We start from the raw sequence: 21,535 nt of genomic DNA, 5'->3' as shown, positions 1-21,535 counted from the left end.
TTAACTCAGACAAAACAGAAGTACAGATCTTCGTGAAGAACACCTCCATATGGGACCACAGCTTGTGGTCAGCAGAACTCCGACCAACACCCACACCAACAGACCATGTACTACACCATGGCATCATCCTCAACTGCCAACTGACCATGAAACGACAAGTCAATGCAGTCACCTTCTCCTGTTACCACACCCATCTCATGCTGTGCAAAATGTTCAGATGGATCCCATTCAACACTAGAAAGACCGCCATGCAGTCCCCCATCACCAGCCGCCTCGACTACAGCATCCTCTACACCGAAATTTCCACCCAGCACCTCCGACAACTCCAGACCATATAAATGACTACATCCAGACTCATCCTGGACTCCCCAAATGGACCCACATCACCCCCCACCTCAGAAACCTCCATTGATACCCTATCCAGAAGAAATGCCAGTTCAAGATCCTTACACACACATACAAAGCCCTACACGATCAAAGACTGTCCTTCATCAATCATCAACAGGGATATTTAATACGGGACCGAGCGAGTGATTTTGTGTTGGCGTTTCGAGGACGTGAGGACGAATCACTGCTACGCCGGAGTTTTCATACGGTAAAGACGAAGGAATGCTTTACAAGGGGAGCTTTATGTTTGGGTTTAGTTCCATTCCCATCAACGACCGCTAATAGTTGGGGGCTCCTGTCTTGCTTGTGTCTTTCAGCAAATTTCGACGAGGAAAGCGAGAGACAACAGATTTTAGGCGAAATCCATTACTAATACAGAATGCGAGGGGCAGAATAGCAACAAGAAACTTGCTTTTAACAGTATGGTAGGCTATTCATCTATATTATTAGTAGTACCATACAAATTAGGAAATAATAGGACTAATGTCAGTCCCTTATTTATAGATCCAGAATTAAGGGCCTTAGATGAGTGGACAGCTATTTCTGGATAAACCCATTTTCAAACTGAATGAGAGTTGGAGAACACAATAAAGGATTTGGACAGGTAAAGACTTAGATAGGTCAAGGGAGGTCATGATATCAAGAAACTGTCAGCATTTCAATATCGGAGAATATATAGGACTAATATTAGTCCCTTATCCCTAGATCCAAGTCCTAGGATTTTTTAACGTGGAGCACCAGTGACAAAAACTGTGTTGTCCAGTAACTAACCAGCAGAACCCAACCGTTGTTTTTATGAGGTGAGAACCAGGCCAATTTTGCAAAGACAATTTGATTTATCCCTACAATAAAAATGTCTAGGCATTTATCGCCGATATATATTTCTTATATATACATTTTATAGACTTCTCGGATTAAGGGACAAGAACATGCCTATAAAATCAAAGAACCAAGGCTCCAATGATATGAAATATGGTAAAATTAATCCATTCTTCCTTTTTCTGTCACAATTTATGACTAGTCCACTAAGGAGGTGGGTCAGGGTTCGTTTTCTCCTAATTCCGTTACACGAGGAAAGGAGGTCCCAAGAAGACATGAGGCACATATCATAATAAGCCCATTTGATAGAATAAAACAGGGCCAATGTGTATGGTGGGATAAAAAGGTGTATGAAAAATTGCATTGCTAATAGAATAATTTTTTCAATATGATGAAGTGATTTGGTAAACTGTCCATATAAGTGGGTACTGAAATGGAAGGATACATTGCAATTAATGTACAACATAGTATGGCCAATATGAGAGTTATTAAATGCCTAACTATTTGAAAACTAACACACTATATCTGCCTACAGGATTGAAATATAACGACAGCCAATCAGTGCCAAAAAAGGGAGACGTATAGTTGGCCTTGATAAAGATGGAATATTAAATAGAACCATCGAAACACGTCGACGCTGCACCCAACACAATCCGTGCGAACAGCATATCCTAAAGATATAAAACGATAAGATTGTATCTAGGAATAGCTATTAAATTGTTGAACCCGGATGTGTTACTTAATGACAAAATATGCTGTCTGTATCTGTCTCTCTGTTAACTGTTTGTTGGTACATTCAATCTAGGTATTGGCTTTTTCTTTTAATTAGTACTGGAATTAGGTATAAATATTTTTGTAATCATTGTCTTTAAGTGAAATAAGGTTCCCTTCAAGTGTATGTGAAACATATGTGTTCATGGTATATGAATTTGTTTTTCATGTGTGATTATAGACAATTCTATGTGGTTTTTAATTCCAAGATTGTTTACTTTTAATAAAAATATTTTTGAATACATACTCTACACTTGGTATGGTCATATTATTGTAATTGTTCTAACACATAGGCTTTAAGTTCTGTTGCTGGGAACTTAGAGAACCAGCAAAAATTCAACTTTCCACCAAGGGAATTTCACTTCTACCTTCATCAATCATCGACTGAACTTCTATCTGCCTGCAAGACACCTGCACTCCACCTCACTCGCTCTTGCACACACCCCTCGCATCTGCTGCAGCGAGGGCCACTTCACCTCCTAGATCACCGCCAAGTCCTGGAATGACTTGCCCCTCTGCCTCCGAACAGCACCCTCCCTAGCGAAACTCAAGGCCTGTCTTTTTGAAGGCGATACAGCACCCTCAGGGCCCAGATACTCCTAGAGGTGACAGTGTTGTGCTATATAAATGCTGATTGATTGATTGAAGTCATTTTATAAGAGGGAGATACAATAGCAGTGTTTTGAAATGACATTTGGTAGATACAATATTCCTCTAAAATTGTATGCATTTCTGAAAATTTGTTTATGTAGCCTTCCTAAAATAGCAACAATCCTTTCATTCTCATTGAGGGGTACAATGTGAGCCTCTCTTTTTGCTCTAAAAACTAGACGTGGGCAAAAGTTTAATTATGCCAGAGTAATTGGAATAATTTCAGTAATTACGCATTACTCTTGTGACACAAAATTACTGAAATTACACCAGTTTGAGTACTTAAGAGTAATTTTGGGCAAACATCCTACCGTAGGAGCACAGGAACAACAAATTAAGAGAGAGGGAGTGTGTATTTGCCATTGCTGCTTGTGTCCTGTAGAATTTAGTATTCTTTTCCTAACGCAAAATGCATCTTTAGACCCATTTTGGACACAAGGGTGCATTTTGCATTAAGAAACAGCTCCAAATGCTGCATTATGCGTCTCAAATAATTTTGCATAATTAGGAGTACTTTTGCAGTAAATATGCGTAATTGCACTAGAGAGAATTGTGCCAGTTATGCCCACCCCTACCCAAAATGTACTTTGAGGTTCCAAGTGTTGGTGTGTGAAAATACCTACCCTTCATGTGAAGGCCTCCATTGTTAGCAAATACCTGGGCTAACATTTGGGAAGTTTGAAGTCCTGAGAACACATGGGAGTAAATCATAGAATGCCATGGGATCTTGAAGGGTCCAGTGAGATCAAAGGGTGGGCATTCAAGTTAATTAAGGCGGCCTGAAAGTCCAGTTGTGGCTATTTTTATGTTAAACTGATAGCCACACAAGTGTGGTGGAAGGTTTCAAGCTAGTAGTGAGTTGTGCAAAGGTGAATAAGGTATGCAGGGTATAGTGGGGATGGGTTGTCTGTGTCCATAGAAGGCAAACAAGTCATTTTCCCCGCCCATGTTGACCTATGGTAGTAGAATAAGGCAGCCAACACCTACCGGAGATGGATAGGGTGAAACAGCAATATCCAAAGAGAGATATTTTCTAAAGAAATCGCTCTTTAATTGCTTTTCATGTAGGAAACATATTGCGAGTGCAGGAAAGTAGATGTATTTGGCCTAACTTTCACCAATTAGGCAGTAGTCAAGAGAATGACATGGCAAACAGAAGATCTCATATGTGTAGAATCTGCAGGGTTCTAGCCACTAGAACAGTCTGTATTGTAAGGCTCTCGGTGTTCTGTAAGGTTCTGGGACCCTGTCATGTCTCAGAGGAGTGGGTTCTAGAGTCTTATGGAGATTGGTGTGAAATTACTGGAGCTGTAGGGCTTCTTCCTGACTTGGGGTCTAAGACAAATATAGTTCTGATGCCCCTTGCGAATGGGAGCTGTGAGGTGGTCATTGAAGAATTACTGATGGGCTGGCGGAGGCTAAATTAATGTCTATGTGAATTATGTTGGGTTTAATCAATCAATCGGGGGGGTTTGCAAAGCGCGCTTCTCACCCGAGAGGGTCTCAAGGTGCTGGGGGGAGGGGTGTGCAGCTTCAGATCAGTTAAAGGGCCAGGTCTTGAGTCAGTCAAAGAGCCAGGTCTTGAGTCAGTCGGAGGACCAGGTCTTCACATGACAGATGCTCTGTTATGTCAAACTGGAAGAAGCAGGGGGTTTATCATGTGAGGGAATGAGGGAACCGATGTGATGGCGATTGTCATTTGTGTACAATGCTTATCCACTAAATGAAGGGCTGCTTCTAAGCTCTGTAGGAGAAACGAACGAGTGAGTATGTGGTGGTGGCGAAAGAAGGAATCGTGGTATCAGGTATGACTAGAAGGAAGAGGGAACTTGTGATTTCACTCTGTGATCATTTAAAGTACTCAAATGACACAGTCTTGACTCTACTCACCACTTATTTGGCTCATAACACTGACTGAATATATCCTGCCACTTGAAAATGGCATAATTGTTTGGAGAAAATGTGACTCGTTAACGAGCTGTTTTTTTTTCTGGAGCTCAAAACATTCCCACGCTCTAAGCAATGAGTTATCTTACAAAATAAGGCAGGACGTGACGCTGCAGATAGTACAGCCCCTCCGCCTGTGCATTATCCTCCATCCTCGAGGAGCATGTCCAGCAAAATTCAACCTGTATGACAGTGCCAGCAAGACAGCTCCTGGCTCCGGGTAAATAAAGATAAGAACCCAAGAGTGGGCATTCGGCACTAGCCGGTTAAGTGCTGGGAGACCAAGGATTGCCTGCTCATTCTTGTAAACTACTAAAGATCAACTCTTGCCCCCCAAAAAACCTTCCCTTGCATTTCCTGGCAAAATCTGAGTTGTTGCTTCCCCTTTCTTCACCCCCGCCCCCTCACAGTGGTTTGGAACCCCAAAAAGGAGACAACAGAAAGGAAGGGCCTCACTTACACCTCTGAAAAGCCTGCACCGTGATAGTTGCAGCAGGTCCTCTAGGCTAGCCCAAGGGTCTTTGCTACCCTGGGTGTGCAAGAGAGGGAGAAGCGTGGCTTATATACATGTCCGCTGTGGGCTGCCCCAATGGCCCCCATCATGCACTCATACCCACAATGCCAGAAGACATGCATGCCTCAGTAGGAGTGCTGACAACAGATAGGACATGGGGGTGGGGACCATGCCAAACATTGCCCCCAAGCCTGCACTCACCTCTCCTGGCATTCAAACATCATTAACCGAGGGACAATACCTTCCTTTGATCCATTCACACACGTTGCTGAAGTTGGACTGTTGTGGGCGAGATATAGCAGGTGAAGAGGCAAAGTCTTTTAATTGATGGGTTAGGGTTAGCACCAAAGCTCAAATCTGGACCGGGTCCAAGCGTTGAGTCGTAGCACGGTCAACTCAGCCTTTCATCCTTTCCAGCTTGTTAAAATATGCCCATTGTTCTGGCAAATAATGATGCCACTATTTTAGTAGCAAGTCGCAGTTCGATTAATGGTGTGTATACAATAATAATGGGTCACAAAAGAGCAAAATAAGTCCCTCTCAGGGATTTGATTGAACCATATCTTTCAACCTATTGAGAGGAATGGAGTTCAGTTCTAATGGTGGGTGTTACCACCGAAGTCAATCGAGATGAAATATTTCTGGAAGGTTGAGGGAGATTTGCAGGGCTGGTGCACCACTGCCATGTTAAGTCGGTGAGAATGGTTGGAGGTGGGAGACACCCTCCAAATTTGGACGATTTGAGAAGTGAGAACCGCCCCAGGATGTCATCACATGTTCTGCGAAGTGTGAACTACCCGTGGATGTCATCATATGAAGTGAGAAGTATGAACCACTCCAGAATGTCATCACATGATTTGAGAAGTGTGAACTGCTCCGTGATGTCATCACATTATTTTACCTATGCCCTCTCGTGTCCTCACCCTTCCTTTCCCGTTTCACTCATTCATTTATCCCTTACTCTCTTCCTTTGTAATCGCTTTCCTTAGTACTTTTCTTTGACTGTGGTGCCTAGAAGTGGCCCCTCGGTGTTTTTAAGCGCTGCACAAAAACCCAACAGGGAACAAGTAAATATTGTATTTCTGATTGTCCTTCACATCGTGGTTTAAATGTAGCTTCTTTTTACTGTTTTGTGCTTCATTTGATAAACAGTTGCGTATATTTTGACACGCAGGCAACATTGGTGTGACGGACACAGTTAAGCATCCTATGGACGGAGAGGGCAGTGCCAAATAGGACATTGTTGTGTATTCTTCTTATGAAAGTACCATCTTTCAAGAAGTCCCCACTAACACAATCTTTCTCTGGAAATTCATATGAAATCTGGGAATCACCCAGATTAAACTTGCCCTTTCTTCTTTCTCCATCTTGAAGAAGGGCTTGAAGCCCCCACCCTGCACTAGCAGAACCAACGCAGTAATTATATAAGACTTAGCATAAAGCCCAATGACCTTTTGCCGTCTTTCCTGTCCCCCGGTGGTTTCCATTCCTTTTATAGTGTATCCCGGTGTTTACAACGCTTCTTGGTCTTGCATCGCTGGCGTCTAACGCCCTTTTGTTCTGCTCCTTATATTACCTGCCCTATTTCACAAGCATTTTAAGAGTGCACTGCGCGCTTTAAAGGTCGCCTTAGTAAGTGGGCGCCTCCTCCAGGAAGTGACCTATGTTTTGTTTCTCTGTATTACCGCTGCACACAGACCCGTTGTGTTGTATGAATTATACACCATGGGGGTTAGTCTGCACTAGTTAAGAAGTTACAAATAAAATAAATACACATTTTTTATACAAAGTTAAAAAACTACTAACCAACTGAACTGTAAGCCCTTCGCCACAGCAAATTAATGTCCTCCTGAACCACGGTGAATACAGAAAGCTCTATGTACTTGCTCAAGAAAGCATTCTAGATAAGAAGGTCTTTTCTGGTTTCTCTGAGTGTATGGGAGACCTCTCACTCCTCAACTGGGTGAGACCTGTCCACATGCTGCAAGAAGCACCCCATGTTACAGCAACTGGCCTCGATGAGCCGGCCTTCGAAGAGGTTGAAGGCTGAAGAATGCAATGACCCAACAGTCGATTCCAGTTGAGTGGGTGGGCACTGAAGGTGACAAAAGTCATTTAGTTGTGATCAATCAATCAATCAGGGTTGGTAAATCGCAGCTACTCACTCGCAAGGGTCTCAAGGCACTGGGATCCGAATAAATTTAAGGTTTCAGACGTCTAATGAAGGACGAGAACTATAAAAGTCATCTAATTGAGATCCGGGACTGTGATGAAGAAAACGTCCAGGGTCTGGGCCAAGCCCATCGGCCACAGACGTCGCTGTGGATAAAGGCATGAGCTCCGACTCATAGGATACAGATGCTCAAGTTCTTATTTTATTTATTTAATTATTTAAAATATTTATAGAGCGCGGCTGTCACCTGGCAGGTATCCTGGCGCTGGTAGCTACTCCGGGGGTTTATTGCCGGGGGGGGGGAAATGACTGTGGCTGGCCGGTCTAAAGGGGTGGAGGAAAGAGCCATGTTTTGATTTGTTTCCTGAAGGGGAGGAGATGGGGGATTTGGCGGATATCGACAGGCAGACTGTTCCACAGCTTGGCTGCAGCTACTCTGAACGATCTTCCCCCCGTCCTGGCCTTCTTACATCTGGGCACTCTCACAAGGCAGGCAGTTGTGGACCTGAGTGTTCTGGTGGGGATGTACCAAGAGAACAGACGTTGAAGAGGTCTGGGTCCTGCACCATGTAGTGCCTTAAAGACCATGCAGAGGGCCTTGAAGGCAATGCGTTTCTTCAAAGGCAGCCAGTGCAGCTCGGCCAATGCAGCGGTGGCCGAGGATCTCCTGGTCCATCCAAGAGCCAGTTTGGCTGCTGCCGACTGAACTCGTCGGAGTCTGTCCAGTAGTGTCGCAGGAGATTCAAGCAGCAGGGCATTACAGTAGTCGAGGCGACTAAGAATAGTACACCTGACTACTAGTGCTCTGGCGGAGGCAGGTAGCAAAGGCAAGACCTTGCGCAGCGAGCGCATAAGGCCAGAGCAGGTAGCGACTGTTCTTGAGACCTGCGTTTCCATGCTCAGTTGGTGGTTAAGCATGACGCCCAGGTTGCGAACAGTGGTGACAGGTGACGGGTTGTTGGAGTTCTCTGGTGAGAGACCAGCGTTCTTCAGGAATCTCCGCGACCCCTGCGGTTACAGTGCCATCTGCTATGTCAGCCTCACTCCTCGGTGAAGCTGCCGCTGAAGGACTACTTGACCCGAGTGTCTTGGTATTACTTCTGAAGTTTTCAAGGGGGTGTTATGTTTGGAAATTATATAAATAGATACAGTCGTCTAAAGTAGGACAGGACCAGACATGCCCCCTGCTACACTGGGTATGGCGAACGGACCAATAAAAAATCTTTTTGAGCCCGGATGAGCACTCTGTATCAGGCCTGCAAGGAACTTAAGCATAGCTGGCACTTTGTCAGAAAAAAAGAGTCCATCATTTATTTATAGGAAAAAACAGGAAGGTCTTGCCTTTGGAGTTTTACCAGAAAGTTAGGAGAGCAATGAGCAAGCTGCGTGGGGATTATCCCACATAGTATACCATAATGGCATAGCTGCCACCTGACCCTATGCTATGAAGGCTACATTCAGCCACTCTTACTGTGTGGAAAATAATCCTGTGGGTTCGGGGACTTGTAGTTTTGCTTTTTCCAATATGCGATTCAGCATTACTTTAAATCTCAGCAGGCGAAATCAGGCTGGCTACCAAAAGGACTGATTAGCCGTTTCTCTAATGGTAGTTACCCACCAAAGACTTACGTTGTTGATCATTAAAGATGTTTACATGGCTAGCAAAGAAAGGATAGTAGAACTGAGGATAATTATTAGAGAATAAAGTAGTAGTTTTAAGTTTATGGATTTAGTGAAAAAATGAATGCATACATTTTTTAAATATGTGTATATATTTATAATTTGTAATATATTTAAGTATTTAGTAAGTAGATATTGTTTTTAAAACGCTCATTGAACTTTTGTTGTCAGCATACCTTCTGCATAATGATATGTCTGAAAATCTTTATGTTGAATTGTCAAACTAATCCTTAAGAGGTTTATACTAAATTTCAAAGCAACTGTTTAAACTGTATGTTTGCCTCATTTAAGGTGAGGGCAACGAGGCAGATGTCAAACTGACGTTTGGAAATAAAAAAAAACTGTAATTTCATGAGAAGACCGCTTGTAGTGACCGGCAGTTGGAGTTTGAGGAGATGGTTGGGGTGATGACGTATGAATACCTAACCCTGACATTTTTTTCAGATCCTTTCTCTACGTTCCCAGGAGGGAGGCGAGACATGTGCGAGGTTCCCAAAGACCCCAGGTTCCCAGACTGTGCAGGAAAAATGGAGGTGAGTCGACTCTTTTCACGCATGGATTTCATTCCAAGAGTGGATATGTTACAATCGCAGGCCCAGTGCTTGTAGTGCGGGATGGATGGGGGGGCCTGGAGGCTTGGCAGGGACCGGCTGTGGTGAAGCTCTTACAGTAACTCATGCCTCACAGAGGCTTTTCCTGCCCAGCATGCAACACAGCCCCTCTCCTCACCAGGGACTACGCATGCCTAAACCACACATGCCTCAACAACATGGTCTGAACTACAACCGCATCTTTACCAAACATTCCCTTACAATTAAATTTCTTGTACAACAAATGTCATTGTAAGGGCATGTTTGCTAGAGGTATGCGTGGTGAATTGCATATCCTAGCCCCCCTGCTCTCCGCCCTAACACCTGACAACCCAGCCCTGTAATACACCCCACCCCAGCCTTTAAAAATACCCTAACCCATCACCCTAAGCCCTAACACTCGTCCCCTGTCCCAAAAAACTAACCTGACCCCCCTGCCCTGAGCCATAAAAGTGACCCCATCCTGCCCTTAAAATTACCCCCTACCCTCCCCCCACCCTGAGGCCTAAAACCTTGCCCCCTGCCAAAAACTACTCTGACCCCAGCCCCCCGCCCTGAGCCCTTAACCTTGCCCCAGTCCTGCACTTAAAACAACCTCTTTCCCTTCCCCCTACCCTGAGGCCTAAAATCCTGCCCCGGCCCTTAAAACTACCATGACCCCCCGAACATGAGCACTAAAACCCTGCCCCTTACAAGAAAAACTACCCGAACCCCCCTTGCCCTAAACCCTAAAACCGATTCACCCATGAAAATACCCCAAAACCTGGCCTTAGCCCGACTTACCTGGTTACGTCTGGAGCTTCCTGTTCCAATACTTCCTGTCCCTCTCCTCACCCATCCGGACATCCAGACCGATGTCTGCCTTAACTACGCATGTGTGTGGTTAAGGCAGATGCGCTGTTTAGGCAAGCATTTTTCCACTTGCTGGGAAATGGCATGCGTGGCTCAGCCCGCATTGTAAAATCTGTTTCCCCCTCACCAGTGTCATATTTATTCCAAATACCTGGAAACATTGATCCCAAAAATTCCTTGCAACGGAGGATTCCAGATACTCAAAGACAGGTTGGGCTATATTAAAGGCCTTGCCTCTAACAGTCTGGGTGGGCTGGGGCATAATAACCACTGATAACCACTGGATTAACCACTCACCTGGGTTCCAAAGCGGCCTGCGGGTGGTTACATATGGAGCATGCGTGCCTGAATTTACAAGTGCCTTGGGCTCTGGTGCATGACTTTCTATTGAAATCCCAGCATACTCCTTTTCGCCCTCCCCCATTCCCTGTACCCGGGGCCGTGCCCCCGGTTTGTGTTGGCCGAAAGGACTGAGGTGGCTGAGAAGTGTGACCCTTGCCCCAATTTTGGCCTGCATTGCCCGGCTGCCCTGGGCCAAACTGGTCAAACCATGAGATAGAGTCCACCCGGTCCCATGTGAGTGAAGGGTCAAATTCTTTTGCCTTCCTGAAATTCATGTCGTATTCTTTCCAACCTACGCCACCATATTTATCATGTGTCATCATTACCCTGCTCTGGTAAACACGCCATTTCTGCTTGAAGATTAGGTGAACGTTCAGCTATTATGGCCATGAACACTGAAAAAAGCCCTTATCCAATTGGTCAATGTCTCCTCCACCCTGAATCTTGACATTTCTACCCGCCACTCACTGGGAAGCATCCAATCTTTTTGCCTCTTAGCATACTCCATTTCCCTGTTGTCAACAAGTAAAGAAAACATATTGACATACGCACCAGACCAAATCAATTCCCTCACTTCGCGTGTTACATGCCGTGCTAAATTTTCCCTCGTGGAGGGTAGCACCCCCGCGCCCAACAATGGCAATGCCAGCTCCTTACCTATTGCCCCAGCTCCTGCTGGCTCCGCCCTCTTGTCTTTTCCACTGTCGCTCTCCTGCAGCGCTGGTTGGGGTTGAAGACATGTGCCAGGCACGCCCTTCCAGTTTTTCAGAGTCACAGTGTCTGTGGGACATCTGCCCATTTCTGCCAGATTGGTTGTTCTCTGGTTCTGTGACGTAACTAATGTGTTCTCAGTCTCCACTGGCATTGAAGGCCGCCACTTCCCAACCCCAGCAAGCTGGACATTGTATATCCTATCAACTGCTTCTCATAGCCTTCTATTCGTCCTCAGGAGAGGAAACAATCTATAGTGCCCTTTTGGGGTCAGATTTCCTAATATTAGATGTACCATAGAGAAGCAACCGAAGTTGCTGCTCTGAGTTGTGTGGGAGCAGTTCAGTGCCCTGTCCACTAAGATATGGCTCTGCAGCTCTCTCCATGCGCCGGTGCACAAATACACAGCTTTGTGCCATGCACTCGCATTGCACCATAATGCAAAGGTGTGTGTGTGTGTATGATACTTAGCATAGGGTTTGTAGTGCGAGGGTACCCTTGTAGTGTAAAATGCTGTGCTCAGGCTTACTTCGACACTTTCCTCTCTTTGTCTGTGTGCCGTAAACATACAAAGAATGAAACGTTTAAGGAGTAAACACTTTTCTCCTAATTTGCACCAGCATCAAGGACGTGCATTGTTTGGGTGCAAAGCCCTGTCTACACATTTTTGTAGACGGCGTTTTCTGTCCAACCATGGGTGGAAGTGTGGGAATCCCTGTCTGCCACCCACGAGATGCCCCTGGATGCAGAATAACGAAAGGATGGATTTGTGTTACTTGTGACAGGTTTCCAATGCGAATGAAGTTTTGCGCTGAAAGTAAATACAAGTCAACACCGCGCTGTTTTGAGTAACGTTTGGTGAGTTTGGACCACCGCAAAGTGCTGTCAGATCTTGCCCTTGGTTTTGACATCACTGGTTGCAGGCCTATGTCCAGCGTTGAAGTGCTTTCTTCCCTGTTATTTGTGACTGTGTTCCAGGCAGCTGGGGCGTCTCCAGCTGCCTGCAGTAAGACTCACCTCTCCTAGCACAGTGGGGTTTCTGGCTGTGAGTTTCAAAATGTCTTCTCTCTTCTTGCAGTGGATGAGATCCAAGTGGACCTCTGACCCCTGCTACGCGTTCTACGGTGTCGATGGCACCGAATGTTCCTTCCTCGTCTACCTCAGTGAAGTGGAGTGGTTTTGCCCAGAGCTGCCTTGGAGGAACCAGACGCAAGCACCACCCGTCATTAAGCCACATCCCAAGAAAGAGGTACTGTAATCCTGGGCACACGGGGCTCTGTGTTTGTCCTTCCTGCTTTTTGTTTGTGTTGCAATAATGCCCAGGGGCTAGAATAAGCATTTCTCAACATTGCTATTCAATGACATGCATCACACAGATATCAAGCAGGGTGGAGGTAGCACACGCCTCTCGCCCAGGCAGCGTTCAGTATTTGATGTCATTGAAGGTTTTCATAATACATTCTGTATTGCTCAGTTATTGCCTCAGAGTACTTTGGGTTCACTGGGTGAATCGCAGTAAATGCAGGCAGGCCAGTCAGGAAGGAGGGGGTGGCCATGGTCTCAATAGGTCTGTTGAACAGGTCACTGACACAACTCATATCAGTGTGTGTTTAGAGGGACGCCTCAACCTCACGCAGCATTCAGTGACACAAAACTAACAGCTGCAGAGGCGGGTGGGGAGAGAGGGAGTCCCCTGCCTCATACATCACTCAGGGGCTCAAGTCTTACAAGCAGTCAGATCATGGGTGGGGGCAACGAGAACCTCATAAGCATTCAGCAACACAAGTCAGACAGTTGTGGGAAGACAGAGAGCCCGTGCCTCAAACAGCATTCAGTGACATAGGTTGTGCATGGAAGGAAGAGAGTCTCCTTTCTAATTCAACAGCGAGTGACACATGTCTTACAGATACAGCACGGACTGGAGAAAGAGAGAACCCTCTGCCCCTAAACAGCACTCACTGACACAGGTCTAACAGATACAGCACCGACTGAAAAAAGAGAGAACCCTCTGCCCCTGAACAGCACTCACTGACACGAGTCTTTCTGATACAGCACCGACTGAAAAAAGAGAGAACCCTCTGCCCCTGAACAGCACTCACTGACACGAGTCTTTCTGATACAGCTCCGACTGGAGAAAGAGAAAACCATCTGCCCCTGAACAGCACTCACTGACAGGAGTCTAACAGATACAGCTCCGACTGGAGAAAGAGAGAACCCTCTGCCCCTGAACAGCACTCACTGACAGGAGTCTTTCTGATACAGCACTAACTGAAAAAGGAAAGAACCCTCTGCCCCTGAACAGCACTCACTGACAGGAGTCTAACAGATACAGCACCGACTGGAGAAAGAGAGAACCCTCTGCCCCTAAACAGCAATCACTGACACGGGTCTAACAGATAAAGCACCGACTGGAGACAGAGAGAACCATCTGCCCCTCAACAGCACTCAGTGACACGAGTCTCACTGGCACCCAGCTAGGTGGAGAGAGAGCGAGCCGCATGCTGCTATCAGTGACATGACACAAGTGGTAGAGGGACAAGTGTGGAGGGAGCAGAGCCCCGGCTCATACAGCATTGAGTGACACAAGCTTTCTGGTCAAGAGTTCACCTGGGAGAAAGCGTGAGCCTTCTTCTTTTTATAGCATCAGCGATACAGCTCTTACAGCGCCAGGGCTGGGGCTGGAGAGTGAACCCCCTGAACCATACAGCGCTCTTTGACGCAACACAAGTCTCACGATACAGCTCGGACAGGTCCAGAGCTGGGGCCGGAGAGTGAACCACCTGAACCATACAGCACTCTTTGACCTAACACAAGTCTCGCGATACAGCTCATACAGGTCCTGGGCTGGGTCTGGAGAGTAAACCCCCTGCACCAGACAGCGCTCTTTGATGCAACCCAAGCCTCGCGATACACCTCGTACAGGTCCAGGGCTGGGGCTAGAGAGTGAACCTCCTGCACCATACAGCGCTCTTTGACGCAACACAAGTCTCGCGATACAGCTCAGACAGGTCCAGGGTTGGGGGTAGAGAGTGAACCCCCTGAACCATACAGCGCTCTTTGACGCAACACAAGTCTCGCGATACAGCTCGTACAGGTCTAGGGCTGGGGCTAGAGAGTGAACCTCCTGCACCATATAGCGCTCTTTGACGCAACACAAGTCTCGCGATACAGCTTGTACAGTTCCAGGGCTGTGGCTAGAGAGTGAACCTCCTGCACCATACAGCGCTCTTTGACGCAACACAAGTCTCGCGATACAGCTCAGACAGGTCCAGGGCTGGGGCTAGAGAGTGAACCACCTGAACCATACAGTGCTCTTTGACACAACACAAGTCTCACGATACAGCTCGTACAGGTCCAGGGCTGGGTCCGGAGAGTGAACCCCCTGCACCATACAGCACTCTTTGACGCAACACAAGTCTCGCGATACACCTCGTACAGGTCCAGGGCTGGGGCTAGAGAGTGAACCTCCTGCAACATACAGCACTCTTTGACGCAACACAAGTCTCGCGATACAGCTCAGACAGGTCCAGGGCTGGGGCTAGAGAGTGAACCACCTGAACCATACAGTGCTCTTTGACACAACACAAGTCTCACGATACAGCTCGTACAGGTCCAGGGCTGGGTCCGGAGAGTGAACCCCCTGCACCATACAGCACTCTTTGACGCAACACAAGTCTCGCGATACACCTCGTACAGGTCCAGGGCTGGGGCTAGAGAGTGAACCTCCTGCACCATACAGCACTCTTTGACGCAACACAAGTCTCGCGATACAGCTCAGACAGGTCCAGGGCTGGGGCTAGAGAGTGAACCACCTGAACCATACAGCGCTCTTTGACACAACACAAGTTTTGCGATACAGCTTGGACAGGTCCAGGGCTGGGGCTAGAGAGTGAACCACCTGAACCATACAGTGCTCTTTGACACAACACAAGTCTCACGATACAGCTCGTACAGGTCCAGGGCTGTGTCTGGAGAGTGAACCCCCTGCACCATACAGCACTCTTTGACGCAACACAGGTCTCGCGATACAGCTCGTACAGGTCCAGGGCTGGGTCTAGCGAGTGAACCCCCTGCAACATACAGCGCTCTTTGACGAAACACAAGTCTTACAAGCACACAGCTGGGTGCAAAGGGAATGCACCTACCACACCCAGAGACACAAAGAGTAGCTGTCCAAGGCTGAGGTGGTAGAGAGAACTCCCTGATTCTTACAGGATTGAGTGACTCAAGCCTTACAGATAGAGGGTCCCTTACAGATAGAGGGTCCCTTACAGATAGAGGGTCTCTAGTAAGAGCGAGCCCTCCTTCTTACAACACCAGTGGCACAGCTCTTTCAGGTAAAAGACGGAGTCATGAGAGAGATCCCCGACACAACCAGCCCTGGTGATACACGTTTCACAAGTAGACGGTTGGGTGGAGAGAGAGAGAGAGAGAGAGAGAGAGAGAGAGAGGGGCTCACACTACATGCTGTGGCACAAGTAGTACTGGTACAAAGCTCCATGGGCAGATGGGGGAGATCCCGCTGGCTCACACGGCAGTGAGAGACAAATGTCTTGCAGATCTAGTGGATCACATATGGATCCTACACCAACCAGAAGTGACTCGTAAATTATGAGCAGGCGCAGCCCCCCAAGAGCTATGTGCACTGATGATCATCACGATGCCGCCATCGGCTCTAGATGTGTGCTAAGTTTAGATGCTTGTTCTTATTGTTGCCTTGCTTGTCCATTCAGGCAGCGTTCCGGCTGGATCTGGAACCCCTGTTGGATCTACTTGGCAGTGGCAAAGAGTCGCTGATTTTCATGAAGAAACGGATCCGTCGCCTGGCGTCCCACTGGCTGCTGGCAGCCCGCCACCTGGAGGAGCGGATGAAGGATACCAAGAAGGAGCAGAAGCAGGTACGTAGGAGAGAGCATCTTGTGCTTGGACACCTGTGCTGACAAGCCAAAGATCAGGAGAACCAGTACAAAAGTGATATATGGACAGTCAAAGGAGCTGGCCGGTCTTGTGTACCATTGCGAGTTCAGCTGCCTGCATTATGTGCAATACAAGGCAAACACAAGGAGTTCTGTTCTCTTAAGAGACAAGCAGAGAGGGTTATAGTGGCTGCAAAGAAAACCAAGGAGTACACTCCCCACCGTTTTATACTGTCTTTGTTTTTCTGTGTGCAAATTATTATCAGATGTGTTGGTCGGTGGTTCAGTGTAAGCAAATCAAAACTACAACTCCCAAAATGCACTGGGTTGCCTGATAAAACACAGGACCCATGAGTCCATCAGCGATTATGCAATGAACTCTTTTAAGAACCGGTGGCCCTTCTTTATCCAGGAGAATGGCTGCCTATCAATTAGCTAATTGTAGTGTTAGGGGCCTGCTGTGGGAACAGTTTTGCCACCCAAACCCTGAGATTCACAAAATCACATGGTTTGCAACTTGCAAAAGAATTATGCGACCCATTCCGAATCACAGTTAGGAGGGTAAATGAAAGGGGCACCTTTCCTAATTATGATTTGCAATTAAATGTAACAATAACGTATGACCAGAGTTATGGTGGCAAACCATTGATCAGATACCCACTCCCAAGTTGGGGAGGAGATGTATCTGATTGGAAAAGGGTAAGCTGTCCCTGGGAACAACTTCTCCAAAAAGAGTCTGGTTGGGTGTCCTCTGGACTAGGGGTGGGCGGAATTTGCGTAATCGCGTTACGCAAATCTCCGCGAAATGGTAAAAAATCTCCGCGAACATGCAGAAATTCCGCGAACACGCGGAATTGCTTGTTCGCGATGCTTTTTTCCTGTTCACAGTTGCTGTTTGCGTGCTCGGGGAGAAATATCTCGCGAACATGCATTTTCAGAACGCGAACAAGAAAAAATTTCGCGAAGTCGCGGAAATGAGAATTTTGGGCAATTTCGCGTTCTCTGCGGAACGCGAAATTTCCGAAATTCCGCAACTTCCGCGAGCGGAACGGAATTTACCGCCCAGGCCTACTCTGGACCACTGCCTGCTCCCTGCCAATGACCTCCCAAAAAGCAGCAGAAATAAAGTTTCCTGTTTGAGAGTGAGAATGTAGGAAAGGAGGTCTGATGTCATTCGCAGGACACAATCCCTTTGCTTATAAACAATTGTAAGGGTTTGCGAGCAGGGTATATTATCTCAGGCCCTTAGAGAGAACCTTGGATGCATTATTCTGCAGGACCCATCTGATGCCGAACAGCGAGCATTCTATCGATTCAGTGAAATCTGCACCCTGTCCTTCTCTGAAAGCTTCTTCTTTTCCCCTGCATGCTTATCCTCTCACCCCTTTTCTCTTTCTATGTTCTGACATTTCTTACTTGCAACTTTCCCCACCCACCCTCCTGTTACCTGCACCTCCTCCATATCACCCTTAACTTAACTTTTTGTTCTTGCTGGCAGATTTTGGTGCACATCGGCTTCCTGACAGAGGAATCTGGGGATGTATTCAGTCCACGAGTCTTGAAGGGAGGCCCCCTAGGTGAGATGGTCCAGTGGGCTGACATCCTTGCCACCCTCTTCATGCTGGGCCACAGCCTGAAGATCACCGTTTCTGTGAAGGATCTCCAGAGGTGAGTGTTGGTCACCACCACCTAGATTCAGCTCACCCGCTTCATCCACCACTGACAATATGATCCCCTACCTAGAAATAGGCTACAATTCTATAAGGGGAGGGAATGATGAAAACTGCCAAACTTCCTCATTGTGTTCGGTGTTTAGGCCAGGATGATATTTCAGTGGATGGAGTTCTTTTTGCATCGATCTATGTAAAACCTTCTGGTCAGCAGTTAGAATCTCATATCCTTCCATGTCTGATAAAATGAGCTTTTTCAAGTGGAGTTAATGGAACCCATCCCATCTATTATTGTCATTCACGGTAGACATCATACCCATCCATCCCATCCGTGGTACCCACCAAATCCAAGTCACAGTTCCGCCATATCCCATAGAATAATGCGTTTGGTAAGCGAGCGGTACACGAGGCATGCGTTAAGCATGAATCGCGATGTTCTCACATGAGTGGGCTTCAACAGGAGAGAGAGGGTCCCCACATGTGTGATCGAGCCATGTATACCTGAGGGATAAGGAAAGTTGCCCCCAGACTATATTCTGTTTTGTTTTTATCTTGCATCTGTGTTTACATACTTTAGGTCGCAATGCACCAATGGAACACTGTGGGAAAAAAACCTTTCAACAGGGATTTTTTCCCCCTTCTTTCACTAATACCGACACTAAAGAATAGGGATTGGTTAGAGAGTTTATGGGGTTAACCTAGGGTTCATTTAGGTCCTGAAGAAAACTCCAACTCAGGCAAGGGCTGAAACATGTCAACTGACACATACTTAGGATGTAGATAGAGTTCTTATAACCACTGTGTTTGGTCTTTGTTTAATCGTTCGCCCAGAGGACATACAAGAACGAAGACACCTCAGGTGGGCGAGGGGTTTCTGACCCTTTCTTTTCAAAAACCCACAAAAACACGAGGTAAAGGAGACAAAGAAGAAACAAAACAGCCACCCGCCTCCATCATCTCCGAGTGATTATTATTCTGTATCTCAGCATCAGGACTGCATTACTACTGAGGCTGCCCTTCGCACGAGGCCAGCCTTTCCAAGGTCCACGCGCCGGTGCAAGCATCCATTCGTGTTCCCCATACATTCATCGATCCGTTCTGTGCATGGCATTGAAATGGTTGAGATCAAGAATACAGACATGGGTGTCACACGGATACGTCGCTCACCAGTTTGGCTGCACTCTCAACGTGACAGGGTAGTTAGAATCCTACCAGATCTATACCACAGGCATCTTAGCCAGCGCCTTGAAGCATTGCTACCAACGTTTTATACTCGGGGCCGCAATTTAGGATGAGTTTTACCCTACGACTTTTAATTATTGTCTGTAAAAGGGTTGAGTTTCTTTGCTGTCCATGCGAGGATCCATGTCGGTGATACATAGTGAATGATGAAGGGGTTTACTTTACGTATTTAAAAAAAAAAAACTTAAGGTGAAGGTACCGCCCTGTGCGCCCCATATTTTTACTCTGAGCTCGTTGCTTTGAAATTTCCCAGACAGACATGTTTATGTTATAAAAAAAGCTCTCGAAGAAACATATTGTAAATCCTACGCTCGCCGTAAAAAACAACGCATAGGCGTGCCAACAGTTTCTTTAAAATGTTAATTTCATCCTCGTATATTCACGAGCAGCACACAGGGGAAATCCTTTTTCAGCGACCCGGGCATTCCACTGGACATGTAGGTTTGTGGTGGCAGAAGTTCAGATTTGGGATTATGTGCATGAGTGAGCACAGCATGATCTGCATCTGAGGGGCACAGTGCAATGTGCACCTCAGACGGACAAGGTGCTGTCTGCTACGGGGCTAGGGTGATGTGCACCCAGTGCTTAATTTGAGCCGGTGATTTCCGGTGGTCAGTACCAGCGTTTAATTGTCAACACCGAAACTTGTGACAGCCTGCCACAAGGTGGCGCTGTCTGGCTAATTTAGAGATGGCCACAGCAACTCTTATTTATTGATTAAATATACAATTAAAATTACCATTACTTTCCGCCCGTCAGTCTTATAGCTTTGGGGGCCCGAAATGGTCCGAATTGTCACACTTGTAGAAGTGTGATGTTTAGTAGTTGTGCTACTACTATCATTGGCAGAATGGCAGGGGCAATGTGTGGTGCAGGCTGCAGTGGCCTCCTGATGATAGACGTGGCAGTTATTCTTTTCCAAATTAAGCACAGTATAATGTGCACCAGGGGAGCACTCTTCATCCACCTCCGAAGAGCAGTCTGGAGAACACTGAGGGGAACATGCATCAACAACAAAAAACTATCGCAAACGGGCAGTTATGCAGAATCTGCCCCTTTGTGACCGGTATTTTTGCATTTGGGATGCATCAACCCAAATGCAAAATCTCAATTTAAGTAATCGCAAAATTGCGATTACTTAAGTTGCGAATGCATTTAGGGAATCGCAAATTGCGATTCCCTAAATGCAAGGCACGATGCAATTTAAAATTGCAAATTTGCAATTAGGGATTGCAAATTACCATCAATTTGAACTTAAAGGTAATTTGCAAAAACTTTGTGCATTTTTCAAAGTTTCATGTTACACACACACATGGCAATCTCAGGAGTGCAACAGGGTGTCCTTTTGGCTCCCTTGCACCCATGAAATTGCATGCAAAATTTGCGAGTACCAATTTGGTACTCGCAAATTGTGCATGCAATTCCCATTCATTCCTATGGGCCTATAGGTAGCTATTCCTTAATTGCGATTCGCAATTTGCGAGCCACAATTAAGCAATACGTAGGAATCGCTATTTATTTTGCAATTCCTACATGCTTAAGGATTTGCGAGTCCTAAATAGCGATTTCTTAAAATTCGCTATTTAGGATTCGCAAAGCCTGGCTATGATGCAGGTGGCCCTGAGTGATGTGTCTCATGAAAGCAGTGGGTGATGCTGCATTAAAGGGCCACTCGGTATTGTGTATGTGGGATGAGCACCGACTGTTGTGCATCTGGAAGAGTCATTTATGCAGTTCAAGGGGACAGGGCTGTTTTTGTTATGTAGGCACGGGTCATGTTCAGCAGGGGAACAGGATGATGGACAATAGCTCACATGGTGATTTACAATCCTGGGGAACACATCAGTGTAGGTTATGGCATATATAACATCGTCAACCATTCATGTTTTTTTTGGGCTAGCAGTATTTTTTTTTTTTTTAGCTTTTAAAATTATAGAGTGATAAAATCATACTAGAAGCCACAGCATGCAAAGTCCTTTTGGCTTAAAATCCAGACCTTGCTTAAAATGCTCCACATGACGTGTGTCACTTGGCAGCCATGCACGTGAACAGATAGATGAAATAAAATGCGTTGATGATATTGAAAATTCGACACGTTTATTTTACTGCTTTTTAGTGTTTTCTGCATTTTTGTGGACCACATTCTGAACAAAAGATATGTCCTCTGCGCAATGATTTTGCTTATTTTATTTTGCATGGCTCTTTTCAATTCAGACATGATGTTTGAAAGGTTAGTGACTTTCTGTTGGGATGGAAACGTTCTCTGCCTG

At 46.3% G+C, this 21,535-nt stretch overlaps 1 protein-coding gene across 1 annotated transcript in view; it reads left to right on the top strand.

Annotated features, from left to right (window-relative positions):
- MGAT5B (alpha-1,6-mannosylglycoprotein 6-beta-N-acetylglucosaminyltransferase B) overlaps positions 1-21,535 on the top strand; it is an 819,262-nt gene that overhangs the window by 477,510 nt on the left and 320,217 nt on the right. The window contains exons 5-8 of the mRNA XM_085616896.1: positions 9,387-9,475; positions 12,516-12,686; positions 16,171-16,335; positions 17,852-18,021. Coding sequence (XP_085473022.1) covers positions 9,387-9,475; positions 12,516-12,686; positions 16,171-16,335; positions 17,852-18,021 — 595 coding nt within the window. The remainder of the gene's footprint in view (positions 1-9,386; positions 9,476-12,515; positions 12,687-16,170; positions 16,336-17,851; positions 18,022-21,535) is intronic.

The sequence above is a fragment of the Triturus cristatus genome, chromosome 7 (genome assembly GCF_964204655.1).
Source record: "Triturus cristatus chromosome 7, aTriCri1.1, whole genome shotgun sequence".
Taxonomy (NCBI): Eukaryota; Metazoa; Chordata; class Amphibia; order Caudata; family Salamandridae; genus Triturus; species Triturus cristatus.
This window is presented reverse-complemented; position numbering and strand designations above follow the sequence as displayed.